The sequence below is a fragment of the Pocillopora verrucosa genome, chromosome 6 (genome assembly GCF_036669915.1).
Source record: "Pocillopora verrucosa isolate sample1 chromosome 6, ASM3666991v2, whole genome shotgun sequence".
Lineage (NCBI taxonomy): Eukaryota > Metazoa > Cnidaria > Anthozoa > Scleractinia > Pocilloporidae > Pocillopora > Pocillopora verrucosa.
Window position 1 is genome coordinate 10,965,563 of NC_089317.1, and position 12,670 is coordinate 10,978,232.

Consider the following 12,670-nt stretch of genomic DNA (forward strand, 5'->3'; position numbering starts at 1 on the left):
TACTAACGAGTGGATGGTAACAATTCAAAAATAAACGGCCAGTTCTGATCTTTCTTGTTTTTCATTTGTTGCACTACTGTCTCCATGATTTTCATGGTGTTTGATTTCATATTTTGCATTAACAACATGAAATCTTGGTGTTGACGTTCACATCGGTTTTGCTTTTTCTCATTAATTTCTAGCTGTTTTCGTTTTAACTCGAGATATGGCTCATTTTTGCCCTGTAGGTATTCAATTGCTTCAGAACATTTTGATCTTCTTTTTCTGGGATTTTCTTCAGCACTTTCTTCTGAATCCGATCGGCTCTGTTTTAGAGTTTCTCCTGGGCTTTCCATTGCTTTTTGACGCATACCAGCGGCAGAAGCCTTTCCTTTCTCAACTTTTTTTTCATGCTCTTCATCTTTATTCTTACACTCTGATTTATAATACTTCTCTTTCTCGATGAGTTCCTCAAGAAGCACATCAATCTCGGTCTCCTTTATATCTATGCCACTAGCTTTATCCTGCTCTTTATTTTTAGCAATATATTTCTCTTAAAGAGTCTTTCACCGCTCTTTAGGAAATTGTGAAGGCCTGATTCGCTACATCATTGAAATGATATAATTCGTTCTACATGTACTGCAAAAATGCTTCATTACATAAAGCAACAGCCGTAAATCTTAATATATGTTATTCACTTAAATATGAGGCATAAATTATTCGGCAAAATCTGAGAGCCCATCAGAAGATGACACAACAATGAAAATATCCGCCCTGCGCAAACAGCATAGTCATACTTTAAAGATAGCTTGGCAAGAGATCATGAGTCAAAGTCGGTCGCGTTAGCATCGAAAGTACATATAAAGTTTTAGATAAGCCTGGAAAGTCAGCATCCTCAGGAAACTTGGGCAAAGACAAAGGATATGACAAATCTGATAGTGGCAAGAGGAGTTGGTCTACCAAGTCTCGACAGTAAAGCGTATTACTTCGGTTCCGCTTTCGAAAAACTTACTTTTATTTTTTGGCTTTTTTAGGCTGCACAATCTTGTGAAAAGAACGGGAAGCTTGACTCAGTTTAGTTTAGATGCTACTGCCGCAAACAATAGCTTATTTTCGCGCCTTCTCCTGATATTTGAGATAACACTCAATATATGCTACAACAAAGAAACCAAGTGAATTAAGGGTATGAGTTTCTAAAGTAACTGCGGTGCTGCGTCAGTGGGAGAGTATAACAGGGTCATTTAGTGTTATATAAGGAGTTGGTAAAGAAAATTGGACACCGTAAAGAGTTAAAAGGGTGACGTTTCGAGCGTTAGCCCTTCATCAGAGCGATAGAAGAAAAGCTCTTCGTCAAAGCTCTTCGTCAGAAAGATGTAAGAAACTAGGCGACAACGGCCACCAGACAAAATGTCCAAAAGCAGAAAAATCCAAACAGAAATGTCCGAACGTTGAGTCGAAAAACGGGAAAAACAACCAAATGTAAATAAGGACTCTGTTTCATAACTGCGTTATTTCAGCATTTGCCTTCGGAACGCTAATTTCTTTTGCATCTGTGTTTCAGAATATGTGAAAGACGGTGGCGACGAATGTGTACTGTTGTAAAAGGTAAGTTTTTTACACTCTTCTAAAATTGACATAAAATCGCTCTTAAACTCTGGTCTACACCCTTCTTGTAACTTGCCTATCAAACTAAATACATTTCAACTCACTTGAAAGAACAGTTAGCAAACTAGACAATTTCTTAGAGTTGATCTTCAGTTGGAAAAACCCGAGTTGTTACAACTCTTCATGCACAATGTAAAAATAAACATTTGCACGCAATTGTCTTGCAATGGACGAAGACTTCAGAAATAATTTTAGCTATTATCGTTTCCTAACTAACACGATTTGCCTCATGAAGGTCTGTAGTACCAAACCTTACATAATATTAATCTGCTTGTCTTGCCTTTCAGACCCCAAAGATCACGCTTTTTGGAAGAGGAGTACTGAAGCCCCTCTTTACAAGGACTGATGTGTTTCTCTCTTTTAAAGTTCTGGAGTTATTTACAGTTTAGACACGTTGCGCAACTACAACCACAGAATGTTTTACTCGTATTGGAAAGATGACTTAGGTTACTAATCTTTTTATGTTTGAAAAAGTTTTCTGTTTAGGGGTACAGTGCATGAAATGGCTGGTTTTCAGATGAGCTTGTTAATTCGATTAATTTGATCAATTCACGTTAAGGATTTTTTCAATTCACGTTAACTTTTTACACTTCTCGGCTTGGTGCTGTTTATTTCACATGAGTTTGATGAGAAAGCGATGTTAATTACATTTAAGTTATAAATTCGCAAGCGAATGGCACACATCAGGAACGGATGTAAAAGACCTTACAGGGATAGACTCAATAAACATCACAAAGAAACACTGACTTGAGCTGTGCGACATTTATCTACGGGAAAATTTTGGGCAATTTAAAAAAAAACTGAATGACCCTTAAATTCCCAAGGCATTCTCAATGATGGTATAAAATGCCAAATGTTTCAACGAGGGTTCCTCGCGTCAAAATCATTAATCACATTTTGAAAATTTGAACATGAGCAAATAAAAACTTGAATAATGACTTCATTGAAATCAATCGATAAGGCAGTGATCGAGAAATTAGGTTAATCTAAATGGATAATTTCAACTAAACGACTGTGGAAATTATCGCACGCTGCGCATGAGGCTGGAAATAGTCTGAAATAAAGATGAATGACATCTCTTCAACTATTGAGCGCGCTTTCATGATGAATGCATATTTGCATATATGTCTGCTGCGTCAATCTACCAACTTTAATAACTTCCTCCGTCCAAAGGTCGCCAGAAACGGAAAGTAGAAAGTATTCACTCCTCCAGCTTCATAGTAAACTGCGCAAGTATTTGGCCAATACATCATAGCATCATAGCCACTCTTCAAGAAAGATAGGCTCATAGCGGCGGAAGAAAATAGTGCACATCGTGTTAGGTTAAAAAAAGGAAGGTGAAATAATGAAAGGTAAAAGAAAAAAGGGCCGCGTGACTAAATCGTTCTTCCAGAAAGATCTCAAGAGAGTTAACGTAAACTAATCTCTCATCATCATGTAGCAGATCAAGTCGTAGAAGCAGATCGAAAGATTAAAGAAAGAAGTATTGGTGTTGTCACGAGGAGTAATAAATAAAAAATCCAAGTCTTCGCGAAGAATCGAATCTCAGCCCTTTCAATTCCGCGTCACAACAGAGCCTTATCCTCTCGGCCGTAGAGAACTCTATCGAAGGAGAGGCCAATAAATGATCGAAAGTTTAATTAAAAAGGGTGAAAAATAAGCCGACCAAAGAAGTCAAGTATATGCATAATCCAGACGAATATCAATTTGTTTGTGTATTAACTGCTGCTTGAAACTTTCATCGCGCCACAACAGAGGTCGTACGCGAAATACCGATCAGTCGCGCGTGAAGTTTGAAGCTACACACATGAAAGTTAGTAAAATTTTAACACATTTCATTGAGAGCTTCCATCCGCATCATTTATACATTTGTGCCCCGTGCACAAAAGCGATGTCATTGGGAAATCATTTTGCTAGAGCTTCACAATGGGCAAATGTGAACTAAATTCCGAACAAAGCCAATATTTAAAAGTATAAATCGAAATTTAGTACAAAAAATATGTGTTAAACAGCGTTACAGTTGGGAACATTTTTACACCTAGACTACCCCCTTTGAAAAACGAATTGCAAACAATCAGCGGTTATTTTCAAACTAAACCTACCTTCATCCCTACATCTTACTAAGACTAAACTAATCTTGGTTTAAGCTGGGACGGAATCAAGGAATGGAGTCCTGGCGTTAGGCGAACTGCAAGATGAAATTCAATCCATGAAGATCTAATCGATCGGTCTCGCGATAATCCTAATGAAACAGGCACAAGGAAACAAAGGTTCTCATCGTGACATTGGTTATGCAAACTATCTACGCTTCGGCTACCTCATACCATCTTCCACTGTAGTTTCACTTCCGTTGAGAATCACATCCGTTGAGAATCCCATCCGTTGAGAATCACAGCCGTTGAGAGTCACATCCGTTGAGAATCCCCATTTAGTGCAACTTCTCATTATCCCATGCTTTAGAAGAGAATCTTCAAAGTTTGACTTTTTTGGGGGTTGCGCTCTTGTCACAAGAAATAAAACACGCCTAACGTCGACACAGTAAATCTACAGAACTCCAGCATAAAAAAGCAGTTATCACGACGCGTCATCAATGGTGTTTCCATACTGATATTAATTGGCGTGGCGCGGTTTGCAATACTCCTATTGGTTAAATCAATGACGCGGTATTAAATATATGGCACGCGCTGCACGCGCATGCAAGTCTTCTTTTCTTCATCGGCCTTGACCTTTGTCTAAGCGCGTCCCTTAACTTCGCGTAAAAAAACAACAACAAACAAAAACAAAAAACGCTTGCATGCGCGGAGAACTTCAGTCTCGTACAGAACCAAACAAACAGAAAACTGGCATCACAAAATTCCGTAGAAAATTTGCCTTTTCCATTGTAGAAAAACAAGACGCGTTCACATCTCTCTCTGAAGCGGAGTTTTTCTGAGTACCGGTAAAAATTTGATTCTAAATAATTCCAACGCATTAGGGAACATCCTGGATCCACTCCTTTCAGTGCACAAACTACGACTACCATTTCAACTGGAGCACACGATTGACTCGACCTAGTGTTTCTCACGCGAAGCTCAAAGTTGCTAGAAAGAGTATAATTTAGATTCTATTTGGTAGACACTTGTTGAAATAGTACTTTGCAATTCGCTCATCAATGAAACATGCCATAGTTTTGTCACAACTCATTCAATTTTTTTTAACCGATTCCTGTTTAAAGCCTTCTCTTAATGATTGAAATTTGTACAGTATTTTCTCCCTAAATATCACGGTTGCATCTATATTTTTCTCAGTCCCTTTCCTCTTTCCCTTTCATCTCCTTTTCTCTCATGCATTCCAACAGAGCAGAGATATAGGCTATCAAGTCCTTCATTTTGGCTTTCCTCGACAGAAACAAGAATTCATGGGCTCTCTTATTATTTTTCAGATCCAAAATTCATTACATCCTGTTCCAAAATTATAACATACACAAACCAAATCACAATTGATTCAAACAGCCTTTGACATTTTTTGTTGGCCACTGCCTTATACAATGGACATCATATTTATATAAATGATTCATTTATTAACTTAAAATTTAGAAAGATTAATAGAGCGTAAGCTTTGCACATTCCTTTGTCACATTTCATGAGTATTTGATGCAGTAAACAGTTGAAAATCCAGTAATATGAACACTGCCTATTTCATCTAATTATTCAAACATCTTATGCTTGAGCTATCATGTCTACCCTTACTCAGAAACTTTATAACTTTGTGAAAACAATGTTCAGTTTGTAAACTCTTGCTGTTGGCCTAGGAAAAAACTGAGTTTTGGTCTAAATTTAATAAAACATGGAAAATAATCCAAGCTTTTACTGAAATACTTTCAGAGAACCTATGTATTAGTCTGACAACAAAAAAAAAAAACCTGTGTTTACCATGAGTCCTTTAGAGTTTATCAGAATCAGCAAAAATGTTGTCACCCTTAAGTTTGGGTGGCTTTTGGAGCTAATAAAAATACTATTCATTGCAATTTCCTTAGAGGGGAAGGGAGGGGTGGGTTGTTTTTTTAAATAGCACTTGAATACTAAGCTCATCTTATATTCATATGTAGATAACTTTCATAATTATTTTTCCACAAAAGCAAAACTGCTTGCCTAAAAAATTACTGCTACTGTGGAAAAAACTTTGATTCCCATCAGTCTTAAAATACAGTGCAGCAGTTGAGATATAGCACTATACTGTTCCCAAAATAGACAGAAACATTAAACAGATCATCACATCAAAAAATGTTTGGATTTTCATAGCTTCTTCAATGTAAATTTGCTGCAAAGGCATTAGCTTTCATTGAGCAATCAGTCATGTTAAATTGCTCACAAATTCAGCAAAAAAAAGTAGGTTAAGCAATAATACATGAAGCAGGAAAGGTACAAAACACAACAAGACCATATCAAATATTTTCTAACTACTCTGTCTTAAATTTGATTCATTTTAGCACCAAGGTCACAATTACTTTACCCTTTTACTCCCAAGATCTCATTTGTAATTCTCCTTACTTTCTACTATATAATTCCTATGCAGTTAATTTGGAGAATTTGGTATTGGATCAACTGTGCTAATCCCCAATTGATATTTTCATTTATTCTCATCACTTGTCTGCTGATATTGTATTGATACTGTGATGATAAATTATGCCTTGGTCACTCATGGGAGTTAAAGAGTTAAATCATCGGTAAATGAAATAGCTGAACTGAACTTCAAATCATGACACACCTTTCAAAACAATTTACAGGTCAATGTTAGAATTTATTCAGAAGAACATTACTTGCAAGGTACTCACTTTTTGCTATTGCAACAGTCTTTATTTTCATAATATGGATGTCAATCACTTGTATAACTTTGATGAAGAGAGCATTGATTTAACTGTAAACCAAAAAAGGTCTGAAGTTGTATCCCTGAAAAAAAATTAAAGATTACCATAGTTCTGAAGTGATTAACATGTAAGTTCTCCCTGTAATATCTAAACATTACCCAGCAAGAAGGTCATGAGAATACTCAAACTTATCAGGTAGAAGACATTATCTCAATCTAACACCAAATTCTTGTAACTTATTTACAAGGAAATGTGCAGCAGCTAAAGGGGAGAATTGACAATCAGATCATGGGAGTTAAAGGGTTAACTGTGAGGTTGTTTAGAGTATTTGTAATCAATTGTCCCTGATCTTGTTTTCCATCAGAAACAACCACCTTGCAGCTCCTAGTATTTTTTATTTAAATGGTTTGAACCCAGGAGTTGATCATATATTCTGATCATCCTTGTGAAAGAGGTACCAAAAAGAACTGTTTGCAGTAGAAGTGACTATAGTGCTTCAACAGCTTGAGCAGAAATCTTAATCAGGGTAGAGACAACTTGAAGTCAACACCTGACTCTGCTGTTGACTTTTGCCCAAGTTGTTAGCATACTGTTTTACCATTGACAGCATTCCTTTGGAGAATGCTCTCAACTAACTGATCAAGGATTATAAGATCAATCTTTTAGTTATCTTTCCCAAACATTTCTCCTGTACCCTTTGATTTAACACTTTGACCCTGAGAGTGACTAACATCTAAATTCTCCTTATAGTATCACTCCTGATTCAAACATTAAGGTCACAAGAATACAAAAAATGAACACCAACTGAGATGCTTTTGATTGTGAAACATTTTCTCCTTGCCAGCACATCAGGAAATGTAAAAAGAACAGTATGGAGAATATGCATATTGATGTGAGAGTGGAAGGGCTAATAATGGCATATGAAAGAACCAAAGAACCTCATGAGAGCTGAAATCACCTTTATACTCCAAATTAAGCTCAAGAACATGCCTATTAAGTCAAATTATCAGGAGCTATCAAAACTAAAAATGTTTAGGATTAAATGCAGTAACAATAAACTGCACTCAATCTGCAGTCCCGTGCATTGCATTTTGTTTACAGTTTCCTATAGTTTGCATTCAGTTAGTTACCGTTTGGTTTACCAACGGTTCTCCTTTCGTGATTTAAGCAGCATTCGGTTGTTAGTGAGGTCTGCAGTTGACTTCTGCAGATTGCATGCTTCTCACCCCGGAAATGGAAAACTTCACTGCCAATGCCGTGATCGCGATTTCTTTGTAGAATACCTCACCTCGTTCTTTGTAAATTCACATACTACGCCAACAATGTTTAAACTAAATCACACTTTTGTAACGCTACTACTGAGAGCGTAAAAAGCAGTGTATTTATGTTATGAGATTAAGACATCAAAATTAAAGGGGATACTCTAAAAAACACAGGCATCCGTATAAAGGTCTATACATTGTAAAATGACCAATGATAAACCTGTGAAAAGCCATGAAGCCACGGTATACATTGCCAATTTTGTGTGGTTAAAAATCTCTTGACCCTATCTAATCGTAATCAATTAAATTAAATACTCCCCAGTGGGTAAGTCACAATAATTATTCACGATCGTGTTCAAATCAAAATAATGTGCGCTGTAAATTTTGCGTATCGCTCGACGATCGTAAAGGCAGCATATTCATAGGGAGAATTTCCACGAGTAGTTTTTTAAATATTTTTGAGGCTGGAGGTTAAACCTTTCAGTTAGAAAACTAAGAGAAAATTTCACTTTAGCTCAAGAGGTTGTAATTGTCTCGTTGAGCAGAAAAATAAACTCACCTTTCCAGCATGTCGGATCATTCGGTCAACTTTGGCCGCCATGTTGGATTCTATGTATCCGCTGTTCGACCAATGCGCATCAAGGACCAAAAATAGTAACAATCCCTCACAACAGTAGTGAATGGCCTGCTTTTGTCATTTTTCTTTCTCTTATCTCTTAAAATCAATTTTGCTCAGAATATTGAGATATATCAAATGAAATTATATGAGAGCAAGCACTTTGTTATAACGGTTCCAATGAACGAATACTTTTCTCGCTCGCCCTTGCTTCCTGAGGCCTATTTACACCTCGTCAGAAAAAAGGCAGCTAATTACGTTTAGATCACCCCTGATGAAGGTACTAGACAGGAGTGTCGAAACGTTGGGCCTATGAATTATAAGCTCTTCGGTTACTTTCATTAAATCTGTAAACCAGAGTAGCATCAAACCATGTCTGATTGTCCACTTGGTTGCCTTGTTAAATTTAATATATTTTAGCTTAGCACTAATTTGCAACACAGAACACAAACGGTGTAGCGTTGCGTGAAATGGCTCGATGTAATGTCGAATGGTACCGCAGTGTACACGCATACGGTGTAGCGTGGCGTGAAATGGCTCACCAAAATATCGAATTGCACAGCATACAAACAAACAGTGTAGCGTTGCGTGAAATGGCTCAGCGTAATGTCGAATAGCACAGCATACATACAAACAGTGTAGCGTTGCATAAAATGGCTTAGCGTAATGTCGAATGGTACAGCGTACACACAAACGGTGTAGCGTTGCGTGAAATGGCTTATCGTAATATCGAATAGCACAGCGTACAAACAAACAGTATAGCATTGCGTGAAATGGCTCAGTGTAATGTCGAATAGTACAGCGTACACACAAATGGTGTAGCGTTACGTCGAATTGCTTGCAGGACATCAGACGCTCTAGCTGAAAATTAAATTACTTAGCATTACATGAAATATTTCGATGTTGTGGCGAATCGTCGAGCTTGTTTGTGGTATGACGAGAAGGCTATCTCGCCGAAACCACCAAAAGTACAAACTGCAAAATGGAACAGCGATCTGCTGGGGGGGGGGGGGGGGGGGGCATGACGTCATCGAGTTTAAAGACTGGTGCGAAACTATCACATGGTGTTGTCGCTGTGTTGAAGAGTCTTCACTTCGCCTTGCCGTAAAACAGAGTCAACTCGTAACTTTTCGGTTAGCTTAAATGTTTTATAGCATTATGTAGTATTATGACGTGCACTAAATTTCGATTGTCGAGCTCTCTTTTCTTTTCTGACTCGCGCTTACTTTTCAATAAGACTTTAACTTCAATGGCTCTTTGAACATTGCAGGAGTACGTGAGAAGTTGGATTTTGTTTGAGCCTTTGTGTGCAGAGTTGGACACCACGGTAAGAAAACTGATATCCTTGATCTGTTTTGACATTTTCCTAATAAAGTGATATCGGAATGCTTTAATTGGTGGACCGGTATGTATGCGTGCTAAACCAACTCGGAAAAATATTGCTTTGGCAAACACTATTTTTAGAACTCACAAAAATGCATGCGGAAAAAACTTTTAACTGTTTCCGGTCCAGACACGTAATTGACGTTTGATCGAGAAAGAAGAGGACAAACTTACCGAAAAGTTACGAATTGGCTCTGCTTTACGACAAGGCGAAGTGAAGACTCTTCAACACAGCGACTACACCATGTGATAGTTTCGCGCCAATTTTTACATTCGATGACGTCATGCCCCCTTGCTGTCTAAACTAAGGCTTTATTGTTCAAAAACAAGTAACTTGTGAAATCGCTGGATGTTTCATAAAGTCAACGATATCATCACAGCATGAAATTATAAATTTACGAATCCGTAAAGATGCCTTAAAGTAAGCGTTAAGATCCTCTTTACGCGTCTTTACGAAATTCTTTACACTCTCGTAAAGAATGTCTTTACGCATTGAAAACGATAGTACGTAAAGTTCACGGAGAGAGACTAAAACCGTTATCTTTATGTGCCTTGTAAAAAGTCGTATAGAGAATATTTACGATATTTTACGGCGACTGTAAAGCGATCAGAAAGGCGATCTTTACGCGTTATTAAACTATCGTAAATGGGTAATATTTACATGCCCATTTGCCATTTTGCAGTTGTCTGAATTTTTTGGCAACATTCCCTTTTGCTAATCAGACTATAACAAATGCGAGCTCGAAAGGCTCGAAGAGAAATTGACGAAGGGCTAACGCTCAAAACGTCAGCTTTTCAACTTTTTACGGTGGCTACTTTACGTTTTCAACTCAGTTGTTAACTAAATTACTTCATGCTACTCTGGCTTACAGATTTAATGAATGTTACCGAAGAAGTTACGATTCATAGACCCAACGTTTCGACACTCCTGTCTTGTGCCTTCCTCAGGCGTGATCTAGACGTTGCAACAAGAGGTCCTTTTATATGATCACTAAATAGCTGCCTAAAATTACCTAAAATTCAAAAACCGGGAATTCCTTTGAGACCTATTGTCTCTTTTGTTAATTCTCCGACTTATGCAATTTCTGCTTATCTTGCAAGAATTTTGTCGCCTGTTGTTGGGAACACTGATTTCACTGTCAAAAATTCCTGCGAATTTGCGGATTTCATAAGAGATGAAACTCTTAACGCTTGTGAAGAATTAGTATCTTTCGACGTTGTTTCGCTCTTCACTAGAATCCCAGTTGATCTTGCCGTTAAGGTTGCGGAGGAGAGACTCAGACAAGATGCTTCCCTAGGACAAAGAACTTCTTTGCCTGTGGAGGATATCATTCTTCTGCTGTCTTTTTGCCTTAAAACCACGCAATTTGCATATAACGGCACCTACTATCAACAAGTTTTTGGTACAGCTATGGGTTCGCCCGTCCCTGCTGTCATTGCTAACATGGTAATGGAAGACGCGGAACAAAGGGCCTTAGCCACTTCACCGGTTAAACCCTTTTTCTGGAAACGATACGTCGATGATGTTGTTTCTGCGGTATCCGGATATGAAGCGGAGCGCCTCCTATCGCATTTGAATTCAGTAGAGCCGTCCATCCAATTCACTCTTGAGTGTGAAAAAGATAGACATTTGACCTTTCTTGATTTAAATGTGTCCAGAGGGGTTCAGGGTAATTTAGAGACAAGTGTCTACCGTAAACCTAACCACACCGACAAATACCTCGCTTTCGATTCTCACCACCCTATTTGCAATAAGAAGTCTGTGGCCAAAACTTTACTCAGGAGGGCTGACTGTCTACCATCTTCAATCGATTCTAAGGTTGAGGAGAGGAAATATGTTTCTAATATCTTAAAGGCAAATGGCTATACAAAAACCTTTTTCCGTAACTGCCAAAAACCAGTTACAATTAGTAACACTTTTGATGAAAGGGAACTAGCGACTGGTTTTGCTGTTATTCCTTACATTCAGGGTGTTACGGAACCCATCAGGAGAATTTTGAATGGCCACAACGTTAAAGTTGCTCAAAAACCTTTTCAGACTTTGGGGCATATTTTCGCCAAACCTAAGGATCCTGTCACGAAAGAACAACGAACCGACGCATATTTTACACCTCGTCAGAAAAAAAGGCAGCTAATCGGTGATCATATCAAAAAGACCTCTTGTTGCAACGTTTAGATAACCCCTGATGAAGGCACTAGAAAGGAGTGTCGAAATGTTGGGTCCATGAATCGTAACTTCTTCGGTTACATTCATAAATCTGTAAACCAGAGTAGCATCAAACCATGTCTGATTGTCAACCTAGTTGCCGTGTGAACTTTAATATACTAAATTACTTGTTATACTCTCCCACCGATCTGCGGCAGCCTCGTTTCCATGTATTTTCGTCCTCAGGGACTCTTCATCAAACGTCCTGAGGACTAAAACAATGCTAAAACCATTGACAGTCGGATCTTAAAGTTCTTATTTTTACAAACATTAGAGCATCACGCTTCTACACGTCATTGCAGGGTCCATTTTATGGGAAAAAAAAACATAATTGTCTCATCACGACAACTCCCTGATCATGAGTTTCAAGGCACGTGAAAAAAAGGTTGTTTAAACATATTTATGCGAACAGAAAGTTTAGAACCGGCGGGAAAGACAGAATACGGATGAGGAAAGAGAATTAAAAGCACGTAAAGACTGGTTGTGTGAAGGAAAAGTTAAGGGTCGTCGATGAACACTAAAGAGTCGTAAAGAGAATTAACGGCGCGTAAAGATTAATTGTGCGTAAAGAATGTTAAAGGTTCGTAATGGGCAGTGAGTAAAGATGCGTAAAGAATATTAAAGACACGTAAAGTGTTAAAAGCGAAACTGGTCAAAATACCTCGGTAATTCTACTGAAGATGGATGAGCCATAATTATTTCACTTCTTTGAG

The 12,670-nt window shown here is 38.0% G+C and overlaps 1 protein-coding gene and 1 pseudogene across 1 annotated transcript; one reads left to right on the plus strand and one right to left on the minus strand.

The window, feature by feature from the left end:
* Nucleotides 1-2: 2 nt before the first annotated feature.
* On the minus strand, nt 3-8,353 carry LOC131776719 (uncharacterized; annotated as a pseudogene).
* A 2,842-nt stretch (nt 8,354-11,195) lies between these two features.
* LOC136281857 (uncharacterized) lies at nt 11,196-11,927 on the plus strand. The gene has a single exon (XM_066168897.1). The coding sequence runs from the start codon at nt 11,196-11,198 to the stop codon at nt 11,925-11,927; it is 732 nt and encodes a 243-aa protein (XP_066024994.1).
* The last annotated feature ends 743 nt before the right edge of the window (nt 11,928-12,670 follow it).

What these genes read in the sequence shown, in the direction of transcription:
- LOC136281857 (XM_066168897.1), top strand. Translation starts at nt 11,196, where the DNA reads ATGGTAATGGAAGACGCGGAACAAAGGGCCTTAGCCACTTCACCGGTT.